This window comes from Euprymna scolopes, chromosome 40, assembly GCF_053919585.1.
Source record: "Euprymna scolopes isolate OS-2025 chromosome 40, ASM5391958v1, whole genome shotgun sequence".
In the NCBI taxonomy this organism is placed as follows: domain Eukaryota; kingdom Metazoa; phylum Mollusca; class Cephalopoda; order Sepiida; family Sepiolidae; genus Euprymna; species Euprymna scolopes.
The window spans coordinates 3,078,298-3,102,947 of NC_136521.1; the positions used below are offsets into that span (position 1 = coordinate 3,078,298).

General features: G+C 33.0%; 2 protein-coding genes across 2 annotated transcripts in view; both read right to left on the bottom strand.

Annotated features, from left to right (window-relative positions):
- The window catches only part of LOC145265707 (S-crystallin SL20-1-like), a 296,744-nt gene that overhangs the window by 41,655 nt on the left and 230,439 nt on the right, over positions 1–24,650 (bottom strand). The gene's annotated exons all lie outside the window — the stretch shown is intronic.
- Positions 569–22,880, bottom strand: LOC145265699 (S-crystallin SL20-1-like). The gene is made up of 6 exons (XM_080121757.1): positions 22,516–22,880; positions 14,027–14,122; positions 8,808–8,923; positions 5,882–5,959; positions 1,901–2,008; positions 569–844 (listed from the first exon to the last, which is right to left on the bottom strand). Exons 1-6 carry the CDS (start codon positions 22,646–22,648, stop codon positions 680–682), a joined length of 696 nt encoding a protein of 231 aa, XP_079977883.1. The 5' UTR covers positions 22,649–22,880; the 3' UTR covers positions 569–679.

Consider the following 24,650-nt stretch of genomic DNA (forward strand, 5'->3'; position numbering starts at 1 on the left):
GTTGTTAACAACATGGACTGACGACCTGAGTTTATCAGGTATGAATCCAGTTCGTTTCACTTAAGATGTTGCCAACCCGCTTGTGGTTACACTTTTAAGAGAAATAATTTTAGCAAGTTGTTTAAAATGATTTTTAATATGGCATATTTTTTCTAATCGCATGATGTTTCTCATTATGTAATGTTTTTCTCTTAAAATTAATCCTAGGAAAATATGTATAGTTACTAATAGTGATTAAAGAAAATATAATGTAACGTATGTACCGTCTAAAATGAAAACGTTCTGTTATTAATAATAAATAAAGAAAAGAATAAATAAATTAATTTGAAATAATACTTTTTTGTATACTTCATGAATAGAGATTGATCCAGCAATTCGACTGTGGATCAAACGAAGATCTTGCAAAACCAAGATAGTGTTACAATGGTGCTGTGACCAGGATTATAAAACGAAGGATTGTTTCAGATATAATTTCTGTGGTGGCTTATATTAGATCTTTTTAATGTCATTTTCTTTCAATAAATAAAAACACTTTAGAAACGCCAGATAAAAATAAGAATAAAAACGATTCAAATTAAATATTTTATTTTTTAATTGTTTACAATATATAAGCTAGGTTCATTTTGCGTCTGCAAAATTAATCTTTCAGTACTTCCTTTCCCAATTTAAATAATGTGCATTACCAGTTGGTATTAGCACGGCTCTTAAGGTAACCAGAGATCTTCGGGTGAGAGGCGACGCGGCTCCTCATGGCCATTATCTTAGGATAACTATTAAACATAGATTGGTTTTCCATCATGGGGTTTTCCAAGCAACAGTGGCACATCATGTCACACCACATCAACTGAAAAAAATAAAAAGAAATAATTAGGTTTGAAATATCATACACACAAATGCACACACACAAATATATATATATATATATATATATATATATATATATATATATATATATATATATATATATATATGTATATATAAAGCTTCCCACTTTTTTGAATGCCAACGTTTTTTTCTTTTTTCTTTTTCTTTTCGTTTCTGACATAGAACAGCGTCACACTTTGCACATGAAACATTTTAAAATATATGTACTGGTGTTTTGGTTTTCTTAATCTCATTCATCCAGAAGAATATCGAAATAAAGACGAAACATTGATATATATATATATATATATATATATATATATATATATATATATATATATATATAAATGAACTAACAGGCCGAACGGCGTTGCCCGGCCGTAAGGTACACTTAAATATCATAATTTAACTTATTTATTATTATAGACACAGTTCTCCATCGGTTATTATATTGAACCTAATATATAATAGTGAGATCAAAGCTAATATATATATATATATATATATATATATATATATATATATATATATATATATCAAAGCTACCAACTGATTGTTAAATAAAAAATTATTCTGAAGAATATATCAAAGCTAATATGTATATATATATATATATATATATATATATATCAAAGATTATATATATATATATCAAGTTAAAGACATTTAAGCGATAAAACCCATGAATTAAAACAAGGTTATTAAAAGTGTTTAATAAACAAGAGCAGAATATAATATGTTTATTTATATAGACAGAACATGCTAATGTTTCGGATCAATTGGTTTATTAAACAAAACAAAAGTTCCACACAGACAAACACACTGAAAAGTTCTAATAGCAAAGACAGGTATATGTGTTATAAATAGAATTAACAAAGGCGTTCAGTATTTAAATGGATGAACCGAAGGATAAAAGATTGTTAAAAACTTTGATATATTGAAACTAAAACAGCGTTATAATTACAGGTGTGAGACTGTTTTACCGAAAACTATTTGCATGTGTTGTGTATACGTGAGTTCGCGTGTAAGTGTATACCTGATCGCCCAGGAAGAAGCTTTTTCCTCCATTTTGCATCTCCAAAGTTCTTTCCAGGAATGGGAGCACACGTTGGACAGTGTTCATATATCTCCATTGCAGGTAATTCTATAAAATGAAAAAGACATGCTGTTATAGTAGCTAAAAAAATACATACATGTATATATATATATATATATATAAATATATATATATATATATATATATATAATCATAGTACCATCCTCTGTTATAATTAATACATATATCTCAATTAATAAATTACATAACAAAAACACACTCATTTCATTTCTGTTACACACTTTATTTGAATTTCAACATATATATTCTTTCCAGAAAGAATATTAACTGCGTTCATATCTTTTAAAAACATATTAACGACTATATGACGTTATTAAAAATCTCCCTCTCTTTAACAACGCAAGCTCCCCTCCTTTTTTGAATTCTAACTTTTTTTCGTTTTTGAAATAGAAAAGCGTCACACTTTGCACATGAAACATTTTAAAATATTTGCACTAGTGTTTTTATTTCTTAATCTCATTCATCCAGAGGAATCTCGAAATAAAGACGAAACGATGATGAACACATAACTCAGTGTGTTCCTTCTTATCTCTCTCTCTCTCTCTCTCTCTCTCTCTCTCTCTCTCTCTCTCTCTCTCTCTCTAGCTCTCTCTCTCATATATATATATATATATATATATATATATATATATATATAACTAGCGGGGGGTAACCGGCGTTGCCCGGTGTGGTGGGTGTGTGGGGGCGTAAATAAAAACAATAATAAAATGGAAAATAAAGCATAAACAAACCAAAAAACGGCAAAAATAACCCTGTTTAAATGTTAACACTTTTTTAAAAATCGTAAAAACAAAAACAAAAAACAGCCAAATGGGATGGAAAATTAAAAAAAAGGAAAGTAATGAATAAACGAACGAAAAATGGCATATATAACCCTTTTTCAATATTAAAGTTATAAAATCGAAAAAAAAAATGACTCCGTGCCTATAACCACTACTCTACGATGACGTCAACGAAGTAACGTCGTTTTTGTTTCTATTTAAACTAATTCAAAAAGAACGTTTTTCGTGCATGCATGTTTGGCTTAATTGTCATGAAGGGACAAGTTTTTCTACCCTCCCTCATTGCAAAACCTTATTTCTATCAGAAATAATTGACCGTTTTTCTTATTCTTACATATTATTATATTATTCGACCGAGACATCGCCATATTAGACGGTACTAGTTTCGACCCGGTCCGATGCCGATGAAAAAAGGTTTAGAAATGCATACTTACGTACATACCTACATACATACATACATTTTAACAGACAGGTTATATTTATATAATAAATGTGTGGATATATATATATATATATATATATATATATATATATATATATATATATATATATAATTGATTTTTATAAGTACTCTAATCATTGCGCCACAGGGTCTTTCGGACGTAAGATAAGAATAGTAGTTCGATGAATCAAAGTAACAGAACTGACGAATTCTTATCTCAAAATATCAGAAATGTCAAAAAAATTTATTGCATGAAAAATGTCTTGCGATACTAGATAGGTATATTAGTATATATTCCTATATCGTCATTTTCTTTCTTTATCGATTTCTGTATAAGGTCCTAATCAATTTGTTGAGCTCTGCATAAAATTGATTTTATTCTCTTCCTTTAACTCCCCTATATATATATATATATATATATATATATATAGAGAGAGAGAGAGAGAGAGAGAGAGAAAGATAGATAGATAGATAGATAGATAGATAGATAGAGATATTTTTATATATATTTATATATATATATATGAAGCACCTGACTCCAAAAGTAAACCCTCCTTTTTAACTAAAACTACGAACACGAAAGTGGTACTATTGATACGAGCGACGTTTTTTGTTGGGTTTTTATTTTTTGCTCGAGAATTTATTTTTCTACATAGTCACCACCATTCTCTATGCACTTTTGCTAGCTATGAACGATGGCTGCACATAGCCGTCAGGCGTGCGCTATGCCATAGAGGGGTCGTTCCAAAAGTAAGCCCCCTCCTATTTTTTTTACTAAGACAAAGTTTCAAAGCCACGAAGACAGGAGTGGTACCGTTAAAACGTTGACCTTTTGTGTATCAGCATCCATTCTTTCTATTTAGTAACCACCACTCTTAATGCTGTTTTGTCAATATCTGCAATAAAGTGATGAAACTTTCAGGTCATGGATACATGTGTTCTGTCATCATAACACTGCAATTTATAATTTCTGTCTGATTCAGGTGCGCGGAATAAATAACATAATCGGTATAAGTTTTGGAACGACTTTTGTATTTCGTGTTGCATAGGGGTGCATATTGAAAGGGATGATGGTTCATATAACGAGGGTTCATAATATACGGATAACGGACAATTCTAGAGGGGAGGAGATACATAATTGTGATGAAGGAGACACATTACTTGTAACGGGGTTCGTTTATAGATGACTATACAAAACACATTAACTTTTTCGACAGGAAGATAACACAGTAACACAATTATTAATGATGTCTTTATTAATCAACCGGCCGATTGATGAAGTCACGAATTCAAACTACATGCGCTACTGCTCTACCCTTTGCCTCTCAAGGGCTCCCACTCTCCAACTGACTATCACTGTGATCTGTTCCGATTATCTGATCCTATCCTGACTGCCTAACTTCCAACCCACAGATTTAATACAATGAGAAATCTCCTTTGTTTATGACGTCAGAAGTGTGGTTCCCAACGTGACTAACTTTCACGTGGATTTACATATGTCTGTCCAAACACACTTTACCCAAACAAAGAATTCCTAATTCTAATTGTTCAATATTTAACCTTTTAAACAATATTTTAACTCGCATTGTCCATTCTTTTAACTGACATATTTTATATCCAGTTATTCTAAAAGAATGGACAATCGCTTTTTCCGACATAAATAATATTCAGCAATTGACTGCATTCCTAGGATTTCAATTATCGACTTGCCTACAGGGTTCGATTCTAACCTTATCCTAATATTATTTTCACTTATCTAGTCTGTCTTCTTACTTACATGAGAAGGGGACATCTATTTCATGTAACATTTCAGACTAGCAAGCTGCCCAGCATTGCAACGTCGTAAAATACGCTAATATTTGAGGTTTTGATTAATGCAAATTTCGTATTTATAATTATATTGTATTGGACACCAAGAATCGAAACAAAAACGCTTAGCTTACGGTTTACTTTTTCCTTTGACATTAATGCCTCAACAATGAAGGCATGTTTACTGCAAGGCTAAAAATGTAAACATGAACCAATAGGTATTACAATACGTATGCATGTTTGTAATTTTCACACTTATGCACCTATTGTCCCCGGCTCAAACTTAAATATAAAGTTTTGCATTGGTTGGAATACCCTATATATTAAGTGTCATGTCTATATACCAAAAACTGAAAGAGGAGTTTGGTAGGCAATTTTTAAACCAATATATATATATATATATATGTATATATATATATATATATTATACGCATAAAGATATATAAAGAGAAAGAGGTTTGTGTTTACTATAAGCTTTTTACGCAAATATTACGCAAGTATACATCATGTAGAATATCTGCATTAATATAATTATACGTAATAGTGAATTAAAGTTGATTATTCCATAAGGAAATTGAAATAAACATAATAGGGAATAAATTAAAATGAATGGGATGATAGGGAATTAATTAAAAGAATATGCAAATTAACTAAATCTTTTGCAGATGAATGCAATTCTACGATCCATATATTACAAAATTCTATTTTCATTTTAAATAAATAGAAGAAGGGTTTTTAATATGAATATCTACACACAAAAAGAAATTTTTAGAAGAGTGTGTATATATATATATATATATATATATATATATATATATATATATGGGAGTATAGGTTACGCGGGGTGCACGGATACTTCCTACTTACCTCGCTGTTACCCTCATTCATACCGCCTTTTGGGCTTGTTGGACTCATGGGTGGAGAACTGCTACCAGTTTGACCGAACTACAAATATAAATACATTCATAATTATCCACGTTTGGCACAATAGTGAAATCAAATGACATTTTATATATTACATTTTAATACAGTATTCCCGACGCTCGAACTATACATTTAAAAAAAAAAAGCTTCAATAATATAATATTATAAGGACGCGTATAAAAATTCCCTTGTTAATTTTTTCCTTTATATATATATATATATATATATATATATATATATATATATATATATATATATATATATACATAAACTATTCTTGATATCGAATTTTTTTTCGATTTTCGATACTTATCGGAAGAATTTCTGTAAACTACCTTTGTGTGAAATTTGCAAAAGTTAAGCTCAACCGTTTCGGAACTTATGAAGAAGGAACTGACACACACAAAATAGCTTTTAGAGATAAAGATAGGAAAAGGAAGCTACATCAAAGGGCGGTCAGTCTTATATTGTTGTTCAAGTTTGCCAGATTTGCTATTTTAAAGCTAAAATTACCAAAGGCGATTTAGCCTTCCAAAATTACATTTAGTTTTTTTCAAGGGGTAACGTACGGACTAACTAAGAGACAGAAAGATAATAATATAGACTAAATTCTCAGAAAATACAAATTATTAATATCAGAAATAGACTCTATAGAATGGTGATTACTCTAAATTTATATTTAATTATCTAACCCTGCTTCTTTTTTTTTTTTTTTTTTGATCTGAACGCTGTTCTAATACTAAATGCAGAAGAAGCCTAGGATACGGCATCAAACATTAGTAAGAAAATACAGTACAGTATACAATACACATGTATATAATCAAATAACATTATAAATAACATCGCAAGGTTTGGCAAATACCGTAAAAAAAGGGTTTGGAAAAACATTGGTCTGCTGTAATATTGTTTCTGATCTTTGTAAGTAAAAAAGAAATTCTTCGACAGAAAATATTTTAGTTTGTGTGACAATCCAAAGCTTACATTAAAGGAAACGACTTGCAAAAATTTGATGATTAGAGCTAGGACAACAGCACATTCTTTTCATTGTTTTGACTCTCGAGTGTGTATCCGTTGATACCTTATATGCTTTTATCTATCTTAAATCTTATATTCTTTTATATAGTGATGTGGTTCTTGGTTGATTAACTGTATCTAACTGTGTCGGATATATACTCGAGAGTCAAAACAATGAAAAGAATATGCTGTTGCCATAGCCCTATTTATGACACACATTATCAGTTAAACAACAATTTAAAACGTGAATAACACACATCGTATAATTTTTAACAGATATATTCATCAACTTACGGAATAAATAGTAAGGTGTACCTATTTACAATGCCTCCCCACGAGACAGAGTTAGACACCAGAGTCGTTTTTAACGTGGAGAAAAGGTACAAAAATAAAAATTGTCTCAGTCGTGGAGGATTTCTCCTCCACTGAAAGAGAATGAGAAATGGAAGTGCCGCATCTGAAGAACAGATACTACACTTTGAAGTATTTATTTGCTCCCCCACTGAGCAAATTAGGCACAAGGCCGATTTTTAAAGTGAGGAGTGAAGGGGAAATGGGGACCAACTCCCCGGGGAGTAGAGGAGCTGGATAGTGACAATTGGTATGAAGGGTTGCCCCTTCATTGACCAAAGTCTTATCTGTGGGGTCGCCCCCACATATAGTCTTTGCTTGCAGTATCTGCCGGAACAGATGGTATTTATTTTCTCCCCCACCGAGCAAATTAGGCACAAGGCCGATTTTTAATGTGAGGAGTGAAGGGGAAATGGGGACCAACTCCCCGGGGGGGGAGCTGAATAGTGACAATTGGTATGAAGGGTTGCCCCTTCATTGACCAAGGTCGCCCCCACATAGGGTCTTTGCTTGCAGTATCTGCCGGAACAGATACTACGCTTTGATCTTGTTTATATATTTTATTGCTTTTAAAAATTTTGAAAATACAATTAAGTAAAAACAAAAGATTCTTAAACAACAAAATTAGGCACAAGCCCCGACAAGAGATTGAGGAGGGGAAGGGTTCAGGGTCTTTGTGACTAAAGTGATTAAAAGTAATAAACGTAGACTTTGGGGTCTTACTCTTGACTGGTAACATTTACCAAAATACCTCATTCACTCTATGGATCTTACTTTGATCTTGGCCAAAAGGCCAAGTGTAAGCCGCTAGATATGTGATATTAAAACTGTTATGCCAGATGTATTTGTTTACCTTTCGCAACACATTGGCAATGCTGGGAACATGACTCTAATATCTTAGTTCGAAAAGCAAGTAAATAAGGATGACACTCAAATAATGATAAAAAGACCTCATATTACGCATTACACGTTACTGCAGTTTCACGGTATCACCATTTTTAAGTAACTTTTACCGCCCAACATCAAGAAGAAACATATCAGCCAAATAAAGAATATGCATATCATATAACTGACCGAGCTCATTTTTCTAAGGATACTAGAAAAAAACTTAATCAAGTTCGGTGATGTCGTGTTTTCTAATCTATTTCTTATGTGAAAATTTGTATATATACAGTAGACGTGTATTAGAGTATTGCATAGGGGTGCATGTATCACACTATGGTTACCTCTTATCCCTTATCTTTTTATGTCTTTCTTTTGATCCAACTATCGTGTTAGTTCAAATTTGGATTTAGACTAATGTATTATACACGTTAACATTTAATGGTTTTACCCAATTAATGGAAGCGACAGTTCAATGTTTCCTCAAATTTCGCGCGCAACGCATGGACATGATTTCAGTTAATTATATAATCTTAAACAATTCAACACTCGTGAATTCTATTAAATAATGCTTAAGGTTGTGTATATAATATTCTGATCAAATAAGAGGGAAATAACTCACCCTGAAGCGTCCGTTCTTTTCATGGAAGTACCTCATGTAATCGTGCATGATTTCATAGAAGCAATCAGCGATGTAGTCACACCTCATCATTTCAATATTGTTCTTGGGGTAGAAATCTGTCATACGAAAAAAAAAGCAATCGAACAATGTTTCTTCCTGATCTTCATTTTATTTTCAGGGTTATATTTTTCTATATGTGAAACAATTGGAATTGAATTTTAACAAAGAAAACATATGATGAGGTAAAAACTATCCTACTCTTGTTATATAGGGGTCTTAGTAGTATTATTGTTCTTGTTGTTGTTATTGTTGTTTGTTATTGTTGTTTGTTATTGTTATTGTTCGTTGTAAAGTCTTATTAAAGTGTGTGTCTTAGAGTCTTAGAGAGTCTTATTAAGAGTGATGCTGTTGCGTTCTGTGTTCGTGTTATGAAGAGATTCATATATATAAAATGTTCATACTTAGAAGTGTTAGTGAGGAGATAGTGTTGAGAAAGTCTTAGTGTTCACATTGTAGATATGAGATGTCGAGACATTGTGTATGTAAAGACATTTTAAAACACATAATATATAAGACATATAATCACTTTACCTATTGGTAGAATTACAACACAAAGATGACGTTTATAAAAACACATGATGGGTTTATTTCTTCTCCGACCGGTCGTGGTTTTCTTAGTCAAGAATTCAAAGTTTTACATTCTATGTTTCAAAGGTGACCGTCTCGCTTCCAGACGTTCGACTGTCCATGTCTGGACTCCAGACTGTCGTCTCTCGTCCTCAGACTCTCTCTCAGACTCCCTCTGCTTAACTCTAAAGTTTCTAACTATATCGAGACTTCCCATTTTCCATGACGTCATACACATGTTAAAACATGTGTCTTCTTTCAAGTGTTCTGGAAATGCGTTTCCAAAACTTTTTCCTTTGTTTACAAAATAAATTTTAACCTATATTCCCAGTAACCTATATTTCCAATATGTTAAAAACATGTTTATTAAATTTTATTAAATTATCCTATAGTCGCATTCCTTTTCTTAAAACTATTTTATCTCTAAGCTAAACAATGGCTTGTTTTTACATTCCATTTGCTAATTCTTTCTCGAAATCTATTTCTAAACCTAAATTACGAGGTTCCAATTTCGTCTATTCTATTTCATTTTTACATTTAACTAAATCTCTCTATTTTTATACTTACATGAAAAGGGGGCAGCCCTTATCATGTAACACTCTTACTTCTATCTCTCGTTTTTTTTTTTTTGCTCTTTCTCTCTCTCTCTCTCTCTCTCTCTCTCTCTCTCTCTATATATATATATATATATATATATATATATATATATATATATTTATATATATTTATATATATATAGGCTGGTTATATATATATATATATATATATATATATATATATATATATATAGGCTGGTTATATATATATATATATATATATATATATATATATAAATATATATATATATATATATAGGCTGGTTATATTTAATGCTTCTAAAACCAAGATCGTATCTTTACATCATCAACCCTTTGATCCTCATCCGGCCTCAATTGAAATGAATGGCTCTCGTCTTGGGGAGGCTTCATGTTTTGACAAGCTTTGGACTTGAGCTTTAGTCCAGATTTGAAATGAGACACGTACATCAAATCCGTTGCCAACGTCGCTGGAAAAATGGTGGGATCCTTCTATCGATCCAGTAGATATCTCACTGCAACATTGAGAATATACATAGCTCAAACGGTAGGGAACGCGTCTGTAGCGCCAAATATTTGGTTTCGATTCAGGTGATTGAATCGAAGTAATTGTTTTTAGTTTTTGACATCAGTATTATATAAATAGAATGACATAAGAGAACATTGGTTCTGTGTGGCACTGTATCTCAGTGTGGTCTCAGTATATCTATGTGGTGGATGTAACAGCCCCCCCCCCACATACACACCGCCATGGCCAGGAAGTGATTTGGCCTTAGGTGGAGGGATACATAAGTAACCAGAATGCAACCCCACAATCCCCTTTATTTTCTCGCTCTCTTTTTGTCCGGACCGCCATGAGGTGAGCACGTATTTTTGTCTCTCCATAAATGAGAGGAGGGGGGGCACTAGTTAAGGTTAGTTAGTTTTAAGTGTGAAAGTTTTTTGTAAAAAATATTGTAATATTTTCTTGTAAGAAAAATAAATAATTTATTATATTTCTCATATATTACTATTGTGTCGTGCGTTTTTTGTTTGTGCGTGTGTCTGCCTTAAGTCAAGGGAAACGAGCCTGAAGACAAAGAGTCCAAACATGTCGAACCCTCAAAGATCAAGTCGTATTCCAAAGAGAAGAAGGAGTCAGCTAGACTCAACATCTCAGATATGCCTTTCTCCTCACCTAGACGAAGACGTCTAACCGTCTATACATCATCAACGCTTTGATCCCCAGCTGGCATCAATTGTGATGGATGGCTCTCGTCTGGGTGAGGCCCCGTGTTTTGACAAGCTTCTGGGTTTGACCTTTACTCCTGGTCTGAAATGGAACACGTACATCAAGTCTGTTGCCAAGGTCGCTGGAAAGATGGTGGGATCCTTCTACCGCTCCAGAAGATATCTCACTACTGATGCAATTCTCTATCTATATAAAAGCCAAGTACGTCCAAGGATGGAATACTGTTGCCATATCTGGGCAGGAGCTGCCAAAAACAGCCTATCATGCCTTGAAAGAGTACAAAATAGACTTCGTGGCTTAGTGGGGGATGCCCTTTTCTCTACCCTGCAACCCCTCTCTCACAGAAGAGACGTTGCGAGCCTATCCTTGTTTTATCGTTATTTTCATGGCAGGTGCTCGTCTGAACTCCAATCCCTGGTCCCCCCTCGCCAATCTTTCACGAAAAACACCCGTCTAGCTGAATCCACTGTGAAAAATTTCCCCCACTCTATATCTGTGCCTAAATCAAAACGCGGATTCCATGAACAAAGCTTCTTTCTTAGAACTGCACGCCTGTGGAACTGTTCCGTCTGCCTGCTTCCCTCCGGACTACAACTTGGATGTCTTCAAGTCTAATGTTAACAAATTCCTAATGAACCGCCCCCTTAAGTTAACACTCCATCAAATCTCCACACTAACGTAATGTACTTGCAATAATCCTTATCCCTGAGTGGCTTCCGGGCCTTGATAAGTGGTGATCACTGTGTAAAAAAAAAAAAAAAAAAAAAAAAAAAACGACAGATCTTCATAAGCGGACCGTTTCCAGGACATTTAGTTAACACGTGGGTCGGTCATACGCCAATGACCGGATTATAGGTGTACACTGCAAAGATAAATCTGAAATCTGAATGTATTAAAATGTATTCATCCAGCAAGTCCAAAGCAATAAAATCAGCACGTAATTTAAACAGTGGAGTCGTGCAGTATACGATACACTCTAAAGTGCGGAACGATAAAATTGTCGCACAAGAAAGACGACAAAATGCCATATATATATATATATATATATATAGTTCTGCGAAAAAAAAGCCGCACTTGTCATTTTTCTTAAAAGTCGCAAATTCAAGTTAAATTGAATCTAGCTGTTTAAAAATCCTATACCTTATCTGATTCGCCTTTTATTCCTCTATAATTTGACCTGTTCATATTTGACTTTTAATTCAAGTACCCTGCTGTTCACGTCAATTTAAAAAAATTAACTTCAACTCTGGAAGGCAAAAAGAAACTCCGCACAATGGAAAATAGTTATTTACATGTAACTTTAGAACATTAATACAACACAACTACAACAGGAACACAATGAACTATGAATTATTTAGTAGCATAGCCCTTCTACAATTTGACAGTTATCAAATTTTGGGGCATTCAGCGTTTTAAAATAATATAAACGGTAATTATTCTAATTAGAAGACAAAGTATTGCAAAGGATAGATTGACTCAAATTGAAACATATGTTATAATGGAAATAAAAAAGGTATATATATATATATATATATATATATATATATATATATATATATATATATATATAAATTTTTCTTTTAATCTTATTCATAATTTTCTATTTTACTTTATTTTAATTTACTTATTTTTCAACATAGAATTAATAACTTAGTTTTTATTTTATTTTAATTTAACTTAATTTTATTTTATTTTTATATATTTCCAGGAATATCTTCCTTACACGCAACTAAAATGCTAGTTTTTTTGTGTCTTTAACTACCCCCCTCCATTTTTGTTGATAAGGAGACTTTGTCATTAAAAGACAACACTTTTGTCAAATTATTGTCAATATAAAACGATCATACAATCGAGTGGATTTTGTTTTTTTTCTTTTCATTTGAAATCTGATTTTTAATTCAAAATTATTAATCATTTTACTCTCTCTCTCTCTCTCTCTCTCTCTCTCTCTCTCTCTCTCTACATATTTATTTAAATAGACATTCCGACGAGTTATTTGCGGGCGTCCCTTCCGTGGTCGAGTGGGAGAACTGCCGACTGTCGACACGACGGTTTTAGGTTCAATCCTTGGCTTGGGAAAGATGCTAGTCTAGCGGCACTGATGAGTTGTGATACAACGAAACAGGACTGTATGTCGATGACTACAAATATATTTTAAGCCCCCCTCTTTGAGTAGAGCACTGTCGTAAATAATTTCACCCACTACTTAATTGGCTGAAAAATGCGAAGACTGTTGTTTGTTTGTTTACACACAGGCGGTTTGGGCACTGTAAGAGTGGTCTCGGATGTCTATTTAAATAGATATTCCGACGAGTTATTTGCGTGTGTCCCTTATGTGGTCGAGTGGGAGAACTGCCGGCAGTCAACACGACGGTTCTAGGTTCAATCCTTGGCTTGGGAGAGATGCTAGTCTAGCGGCACTGATGAGTTGTGATACAACGAAACAGGACTGTATGTCGATGACTATATATATATATATATATATATATATATATATATATATATATATATATACTAATACTGGAACGCCCCTTTAAACTCAACTGTTTTGTTTGCTTTGTTGAACTTCTGGTTAGTTTCAGTCATATTCTTGTTTTAGGAAAATAAATATGGCTGGCGCTATCTTGTTATCATTAGCTTAATTTTTCTCCGCACAATCATCTTGCTGCTCAACTTTCCACTCAAGTTACACACCTCTTATTTTGACCTTGTGTCTCTCCATAGCCTTCGCTGTTAATATACTTTCTTTATTTTTCACAAAGGTAAAATCATAAATAAATACTTACTGAATTCACGGGCCAAGTACCGGGCAATGGCCATGGTTTCAGGCATCCTATCACCACCATCCATTTCCAAGACTGGCACGGACATGCAGGGCATATCTGAAAAAAAATATAATATTAACGATTAGTTTATTTATATTTTACAAATAAAATGTTTTCAACTATTTTTCATTGTTTCAAAAATATGATAGCGGATATAATTTGCATGTCTAATAGATACTTTCTCCGTGTGATCCATCCGTATAGGGGTTGTTTTGGAACACATGGCATAAAAATACTGACTATTACACTTACCAAATATTTAAAAAAATATATAATAATCTAAACCTTTAGACTGGCTTTTATGAAAAACGGTGCATCTTCTCCGAGTGTATTTGCCTTTAGTAGAAGCAGTGAACGAGATACCATGTAAGAGAGTAGTAGTTATAATCTCGGAAAGATCATGAGACCACCAGAAATATATAGTTGCCAATTGACCGGGCAACGCCGAAAAGTGTGCTAGTCTATGATTATGAGTATTCAAGCCTAATCGTTTTAACAGCTAAAGTTAGTTTAGCTGTTGAAACCATTGGACTTATTTATAACTTGCTGTACCCGCCCGGCCACACGTTGCCGCAAGTATTAGATTGATTTGTAAATCAGACACACACACAGGCACAAAAACACACGCACTAACACGCACACAGACATGCACGCACACACGCAAACACACCCGGAAACGCAAACCCCAAAAACACACTCACGGGTAAAACACACACACACACACACACACAAAGAAATACACACGCACGCACAAACACAAACGTAAACCCACGCAGAAGCGCACACCTAGAAAAACTCACACACACATAACACCCACACGCACACACAAAAAACACAAACACACACTGATGCACACACATACACACACGGATGCACACACATACACACACGGACGCACACACACACGGAAAAACACACGGACGCACACATGCACACACGCACACGCATACGCAGAAACAAACTTACGCAGACACGGAACAAACACTAACCAAATATTAAAAATGACATAATATTCGTCATTCAAGATGCCTTCGACGTGGCTACCCCAAACTGACTGATATGATAAATGGTTCACCTTAATTTCACAGTTAATTTGCCTTTAGTAGACGCAGTGAACGAGGCACCCCATAAGACAATAGTATTTATAGTTTCGGAAAGACGAGGAGTCCCTAACAAATATAAAATATATATTTTGTATATTGACCAGGCAGCGCCGAAAGGTGGCTATTATGATTATTTAAGCCTAATCGTTTTGGTAGATAGCATATCTTTAGCATAATAAACTTATTTAGAATAAATATATTTTACATTAACTTAGGAATGTTAACTTCAAAATATTACCGTAAAAATTAATTGGCATCTTAGAAATAATGACATGTAAAAACATCAGGTGGTTATCTTAGTGACGTATATTAAAAACGTCAGTTACATGAAGTTAGTGTTTAGAGTTTGAAGGAGACAGGCAAAGACTCGAGCCGAAGGCATAATGGCTCGATGCACCCGGAGAAGCGAGGGGTTCGACGCCTATCAAATTTAGAGATATAGGGCCAACCTTGTAACATTCCAAAAAGTAAAACCACTCCAGAATAAAACGTTACCGAAAATAAAACCTGAGGCTCTGTCGTTCTTGGGGAGATTTTTTTGTTATTATAGCCTTTCCGTCAAGACAAGACCGAAAATTGAAAAATGGACGATTTCTCTGATTTCGAGGACAATAAAATTATAGTTGTGCAAACCATTCGTTGAACATCATTCAATAATGAGCAACACCGGATCCTCCTGCTAGTCTCATATAAATTTGAAGTGTTATCGAGAAGAAGCCCCCTCTCCTATAATTTCTGAGATGTTACGCCGAAGAAACATTATCGCATCGGTGGTTTTATTACGGTTAATTAATTTTTTTTTCGTTTTGTATGAAAAAAAGTCAGAGTTATCCCCCTTTTTTGTTTTCAAGTTTATTATTTCAAATGTGTATACACCGTTTTAAACCGCAATGATTTTTTATGTGCTTGTTCTATATTATAAATCTCGCCTGTCTAAATGTATGTATGTATGTATGAATTTATTATGTATATATGCCTAAAACTTTCGACAGAGGCGACAGATTTTCGCTAAATCGATATCGTTTTGAAGCACGACCCTTTAGACGACAAATATCGAAAAATTGGCTAAAAACATTTATTTCTTCATCCTCAACTGAGCATATTTTTACAGGGAGGGTCGCTTTTTTCGCCGATATTTTCGAAAGTCATCACCCCTAATGGATTGACTAGCCCTAATTTAAACCTGCGTCATTTCCGGTTTGGTAATGGGTGCAACAACAAAGACGTAACGTGTTTTTTCACGTTCTTTTCCTCCTTTGCGATACGGGTTTGAGCCTGCCTGCCTACGACCGCGTTTTTTTGTTGATTTTTTTTTGCTCAACACACACCTCCAAACACCCAGGCAACGCCGAGCAATGCTGGGCACCAAGGTTAATGTTAATATAATTGAAAAACAAAGAATAACAGAAAAATACATTTAAATGTTTTTTCTTATTACAGCAAATAAAACATAATTTAATATATAAACGGCTATATGTTTGTGTGTCTGTCAATCTGTCTGTACGTCTCCATCTTTTCAAACTATCTCCCCCGAAACTAAAATCGATGAGCGGCGCTAGGGACATTAAATAATTGAATTTTTTTCTAATAGTTCTTTTATAGATTTTTAGCCGGTTAAAATTGTTTTAAAGGTTTCAAAAATGGATCAACATTGAAAAATATCGTCAAACATTTTGTACATTAATCTTAGTTTTACACATCATAAAAAATAGCAACAACAAATCCACCAAAAAGAAAATAAAATGCTTTTGGACATGATTGAAAACCGATAATTGGAAGAGAAGCTGCAAATATCTTATATTTTGCTTACATTACGCCATTTTGTATTTCGAAATAAATAATAATTAAGTAGTTGATTTTTTTGCTCCGAAACAGATACTGTCAAGAATTGTAAATGTCAACTGAATAAAAGGAATAAATTGTAAGATGGTTAACATCATGAAATTTGGACTATAGACTTTTGTCCTTCATTCATTGTATGCTCTGTAATTACATTGAGCTTCTTAAATAAGAACTGGTATATATAAAAAGGAAATATACGTGAATAGAGAATATTTCCACATATATATATATATATATATATATATATATATATATATATATAGCCAGTAGAGTTTAGTTTCCTAGAAGTACATCCAATGAAACAACATGTGTCTACCAAAATAGTGCTCAATGAGTGAACAGAGCAGGTATATTAATTTTATTTATACAAACATTAATGGCTACATATGTGCATACATGTTTCTGTAATCACCCACGTTGGGGGATTACGTCTTCAGGCCAAGAATTACCTTCAAAAGACTTTTGAAGGTAATTCTTGGCCTGAAGACGTAATCCCCCAACGTGGGTGATTACAGAAACATGTATGCACATATGTAGCCATTAATGTTTGTATAAATAAAATTATATATATATATATATATATATATATATATATATATATATATATATATATATATATATATTTACTCACTTCCAGGCAGTTGCTCACAGCAGAACTGGGTGGAATTACGATCTTTAGCTTGTGGTTTCTCTGCATCCATTTACAAACCGTCGCCCCCTATTATGGCGGGACCGGTTTAACCCATCTTGTCTCTTCGGCGTCTCAAAAAGCAACTAACTAAAATTAGCTTATTCAAACTGGGACCCTTGACACGTCAGATCTGGTACCCCGTTTGCATACATTCCGGTGCAACTCAACGGTCACCCAGTTTGATACCTGTCACAACATTATCTTTTCTGCACTCGCTTAACCTATTGTCTCCCACGATTTAATCTATTGCGTATCTCGCTAGATAGATAGATAATTAGATAGATAGATAGATAGATAGATAGATAGATAACTGGCTAAATGCTTTCCACCCGTCGTTGCCCCGCGTTTACCTAACAGTATGTCCTGTCATTACAATAACCTTCAGTTGTTTTTAAGACTCGTATATCAAGTGGCTTTAGGTCTTGTCTAGCGGGATTTCCCAATAAATATAGATTTAATAATCTCTAATTTTATTAAACTACCTTCTATAAAACAGACACTTTTCTGAAATTTCACACAAATGTACTTTATGTGCTGAGAAGTGTTCTTAGAGAGTTTTTTGTATTAAAATACCCTACATTAGTATTGAAAATCGATAACTGATTAAAACGTATAAAAAACGGAAGTAAGATTTTCACCAAAGTTAACACCTTTATACAGTCTAATATCACAAGTGCATTTAAGAAGTTTTATAATCGCACAAACGGAAGAGATCGGTGTATAAATTCAACGGTGGATGTTTTGATAAAAAAGTGGCGCGTTAGAAATGCATGTTTATGTTAAGAGCATAAATGAAGCATGGTACATGACTTTTGCATTTTAATTTGCAATCCAATCGATTGTATAAAAATAATTTTATTAAATCAACCGTAGCTTTTCTCCGGTGAAACACAGAGTACAATGTATTGTGTACTAAATCATTTCGATCCTGGCAATGTAGGGTACTTCTGCTAATAATAATAATAATAATAATAATAATAATAATAATAATAATAATAATAATATAAATAACTGTTATGTTTGCAGGTTGACCCAAATAACGTATAAGGCAATACAAATGTAGACTCAACAAACAAAGGTAGATCAATAAGAAGTGTATTAGGAAAAGTATATTTACATTATATTTACATAATGGTTGTCAGGTAAGAGAGTCTTGGCTGGAGAACATATCTACTCGGCTCGGCTTTCGGTGGGTTCTGGTTAACACACACTCAGACACACCGAGTCTTGCTATTTATGTGTAATATTATCCACATATGTAAATGAGTGGGTGTCACCACAACAATAATAATAATAATAATAATAATAATAATAATAATAATAATAATAATATAAATGATAATAATAATATAAATAATAATAATAATAATATAAATAATAATAATATAAATAATAATAAATAATAATAATATATATAATAATAGCATAAATGATAATAATAGTAATAATATAAATAATAATAATATAAATATAAATAATAATATGAATAATGATGATAATAATAATATAAATAATATTAATAATATAAATAATAATGATATAAATAATAATAATAATAATAATGATAATAATAATAATAATAATAATATAAATGATAATAATAATAATAATAATAATATAAATAATAATAATAATAATAATAATATAAATGATAATAATAATATAAATAATAATAATAATAATATAAATAATAATAATAATATAAATAATAATAAATAATAATAATAATATATATAATAATAGCATAAATGATAATAATAGTAATAATATAAATAATAATAATAATATAAATATAAATAATAATATGAATAATGATGATAATAATAATATAAATAATATTAATAATATAAATAATAATGATATAAATAATAATAATAATAATAATGATAATAATAATAATAATAATAATAATAATAATAATAACGAATAAGCGTTACAGGAAATGAAGAACACCGAAACTGCATATCTACATGTTCTACACCCCACAACATGCATCCCCCCATTGCTTCATCACCTCCCCCCCAATAAAAACGTGATGCCAACGGGCCGAGAAGGGTCAATAAGGACTTAAAGATGTGGGAGCGAGCGCCAACCAGACCTCGGCTGGACAAGCGCAAAGAGAACTGGGACCTTGGGGAGGCTGAGTGCCACTCAAATTCCAGTATAAACCAATGGGCACTACCAGAAATCAATGGTAAGCGGCTGTTGCGATGATGCAAATTTATTTGCAAATGCTATCGAAGGGAGAGAGCTGGACGTCTGGGAAGACTTGTTGGCACTCAGCTTCCAGAAAACACCACAGGTGTCCAATCAGATCGTTTGTTGACTTATGAGAAAGCTCCATGTGAGCCAATAATAATAATAATAATAATAATGATAATAATAATGGAAATTACTAGATTGTAGGAAAAAGAAAACTTCCATCATAAGTGCGCTTGTCTCATTTCCTGATGATCTTAGAAAACAGTTGAACTTCTTGAGAATTAGATACAACATCACCATACTTCAAAAGTCAGTTCTGCTTAGCTACGCAAACATCCTACTCCAGGTGCTGTTCGTCTAATTGATTCTTTGACTATTCTCGCTAGCTTTAATTGTACGAGCCCGCTCTTGAGGGGGAAAAACATATAAAACATCACACTGTAAAGTCAATTGAATAATAATAATAATAATAATAATAATAATAATAATAATAATAATAATAATAATAATAATAATGGTAAGGGAAATCTGAATCGACAGGTAAACTGAAACTATTCAACTGACGGTAATCTGTGAAAAAAAAAGCTGAAATATTAAGGAAAACTATCGAACGCGAACACTAATCCTCGTGAGCAACATAAATCGGTCATATAAAAATAGCAACAAAGTTGAAACAAAAAAAAAATGCAACAAAGAAAACTGTAACCGTAAAAATGTAAATTGATTATTTTCTCATCCTCAGGAGTCATCAGAGACTGACACCACACCAAATAGTGGAGTAGTTAAGAAGGATAGAAAGACTGAGGAGAGAAACCACTAAACAGACCTCCACTAAGTGGGTGCGAAGGACGCTGGAACATTGGTAAGGCTTATTGCCTTATATCGAACCTCGTATATTTGATCTATACATTGAATTCAAACCTTGTATATTTGATCCATTCATTGAAATCAAAGCTCGTATATTTGATCCATTCATTGAAATCGAACTCGTATATTTAATCCATTTATTGAATTCTAACTTCTTTTCAATATATTTGACGAACGGACATATACTGTGCTACACGTATTTGCCAAAGTAGGAGGTAATGCTTAGGAGAAGGATCCTCTGACTAACGAACATATACTATATTACACTAAAAGAACGAGGTAATGCCTGAAAGAATGTTTTCTGACGATAGAATATTTGCTAAACGACGCATAAAGAAGCTGAAATGCCTGGGAGGATTCTATCGTTGTAACATAAGTTATGCTGCACGATCTCCCTAAAGGAAAGAGTAATGCTTGGGATGATGCTTTCACGACAACAGAACGGATACTAACTATTATCCTTCAGTACAGTGTAAAAGTAGAGTTAATAAAAGTAATCGTTTAGTCATTAGCGGTGCAGTTCTAGGAGGTCATCCCCCCAGATTTTATGGGGATGCCAGGGCATTTTTGTAGATAAGCTTGCTCTTCCTCAGGCGAAGGTTTATTTTTTAATCACAACTTACCAAGGTCCAGAGGCTACTCGAGGATGACGGTTAAAGAGTGTACAGTAGTCAAAAGAGCAACATAGTAATCGTTAGAAGTGTAAATTTAGTAAATTGGATTACTTAAGGGAAACGGATCATCGAGAACTTGTTTACATTGGACTTGAAGACAACCATATTGTAGTCAGTTGGAAAGCAGATAAACGGAAGAGAGTTCCACAGGTGTGCAGTTCTAAGAAAGAAGCTTTGTTCATGGAATCTACGTTTAGGTTTAAGAACAGATAAAGAGTGGGGGAATTATTGATAGTTTTTCAGCCAGACGAGTGTTGTTTGTGGATGTTTGGCGAAGGGGGACCATAGATTGGAGTCCAGACGAGCACTTGCCATGAAAATAACAATAAAACAGAGACAGGCTCGCAACGTCTCTTCTGTGAAAACGAGGTTCCAAGTAAGAGAAAGGGCATCTCCCATTAGGCTACGAAGTCTATTCTGAACTCTGTCAAGGCAGGATGTCTTCCTAGCAGCCCCTGCTAGGATTTGACAGCTATACTCCATCCTTGGACGTTACGGGGCCCTATATAAGTAGAGAATTGCATCATCAAGTACATATCTACTGGATCGATAGAAGTATCCAACAATTTTCCCAGCCACCTTGGCAACGGATTTGATAATTTGTAATATTACACTTACAGAAACTTGTGTCATATTTTCCCGCCATAAGACAGAAATTGAGAGAAATAGAGAAAGAAGGAGATAGTGGTAGTAAGAAGGCAGGCTCGACGTATTTGCTGTTAGGACCACCGCCAAACCGGAAGTGACATAGGTTTAAATTAAGGCTAGGCCATCGACCCCACAATTTTATTATACCATCCCTATTTAAGTTAAAACATAAGTATTATTATCTACATCTATATCAAAAACAGAGAAACAGAGAGAGGGTGAAGGAGGAGAAGGAGGAGAAAACAGAAAGAGAGAGAGAGACTAGGGACAAGCAGATACTAAATATCCAACAATAACAGAATTACTATAGTACTATTTATAGCACAGTTTCGGCTTCAGACAGAGAGATACCAAATCTCGAATAGAAATACACAAACTCACTAAAACTTTGTAATTATTCGAAATAACAGCTCATGTTCTTACCGTTCCTGTATTTGTCCCATTCGTTGAACTCGAACCTCTTGTCGGTGTATTTGACGCCGGCAGCGGCAAACATCATACGAAGGATCTCGGCGCGTCCGCGGCCATTGAAGTAGTAGAGAGTGTAGGAAGGCATGGTCGATGCTAACTTGGTTGTAGTACCCGTAAACAAGCAGTGAAATTAGCAGGCAATGCTGTGTGCACCACGATTGCAACTGAATTTCTATGGCCAGCAGGCGCTGTATTTAAGGCTTTTCTTCACCCGGTGATAAATGACGATGAGACATGTGCGCGTCATGATGACGTCTCACTGTTCACCAAGGACGAGTCCGGAATTTCCAGACAATTGGTCATCTGCAGTAGATAATGACACTGGTACAATCGTTTTTCTTTATTCTGAAGAGCAGCTGCACATAAAAAGCCACTTATCTGGCAGTCTACACACACTCACACACACACACATACTCACACACACACAAATATTTTGGGTTTGTGCAAAAATAATGTTGTTTTTTTGGCGTTCGCCTATATATAGAAAAAAACGACATCATTTTTGTCTCAACCTAATACAAAACCTGTATATATATATATATATATATATATATATATATATATATATATATATATATATTATAAAAGTGAAAATGTGTCTGTGTGTCTGTGTACATTTCCCTCCGCAATAACTCTTTCAATTTTTAGTCTACAGACTCGAAATTTGATATACAGGGAACTGAGATTTGGGAAAATCGATGTGATCGGTTTTCGATGTGATCGGTTTTTGGCCAGAAATTTTTCGATTAAGCGGTCATAGTTCAAAGATTTGACCTTTGAGAACTCTACCAAACTCCTCCGACAATTTTGTGTCTACACACTTGAAATTTTAGATATAGGCTCCTTGGACATGGATCTAACTTAATAACTTTATTTGAGCCAAAACAATAAATTTTAATTTTTTAAGAGGTCATAATACGGGTCAAAGTTAAAAAAAAAATTGTTTCCCAAATACTCGGGCAACGCCAGACACCGATGCAAGTATATATATATATATATATATATATATATATATATATATATATATATATATATATATATATATATATATATATATAAAATAAAATTTTACATGCAAAATCCGATCCCGCATTTTGCTAATGCCTACCCTCTGATGAGAAGGAAAGTATTTCTTCGAAACTCTGCGGATTAAGGACTATCCACTTATTTAGTGTTTCCTTTTCAGATTAAATATGTTTTTAACTCATTTCAAATGTTTTTTAACATGTTTTATTAACTGTTTGCTCGTATATATATATATATATATATATATATATATATATATATATATATATATATATATATATCATAATTTGTGTACGTAAATTTTATTATGTAAAAAGGTTAATTTTCAAATGCAGAATTTTTATTGTTTCCAAACAAAGAATACAGTTTGGTACATATATTTCCTTAGCCCATGAGTTTTCGATGTTTATCCTTCTCAGAGGAAAATATTAGCAAATGTTATAATTGGTTTGCACTCTGTTGGCAATAAACCTAGAACATTAAAAGTTTTTTCAAGTTTTTAAATCATGTTTTCTGCATAGAATAAATGAAATTAGACACTGAGGCAGAAAAAAAAGCATATTCGACTTCAAATCCAGATTTATTTGCTCTGTCTTATATATTGAGTTAATATATTTACTTTGTATTGTCTTATATGAAAATATAACATCTATTGTAAGATGATTACTAGATTTGCATACCAGTAAATATACTGCATTTCGTTATATATATATATATATATATAGAGAGAGAGAGAGAGAGAGAGATAAGAAGGAACACACCGAGTTATGTGTTCATCAACGTTTCGTCCTTATTTCGAGATTCCTCTGAATGAGTGAGATTAAGAAACCAAAACACTAGTACAAATATGTTATTTGTTTTACGGTTTGAATGAATTCAATTATTTACGAAAGTGCATTTTATCTAATTATATTATCCCGATAAGTCTACCCTTATAGAATGTAACTTACTCTCTTCGTCTAACTCACTAAGCTATATATATATATATATATATATATATATATATATATATATATATATATATATAATTTTTTAAATGTAATTATCCGCTGACACGTGTT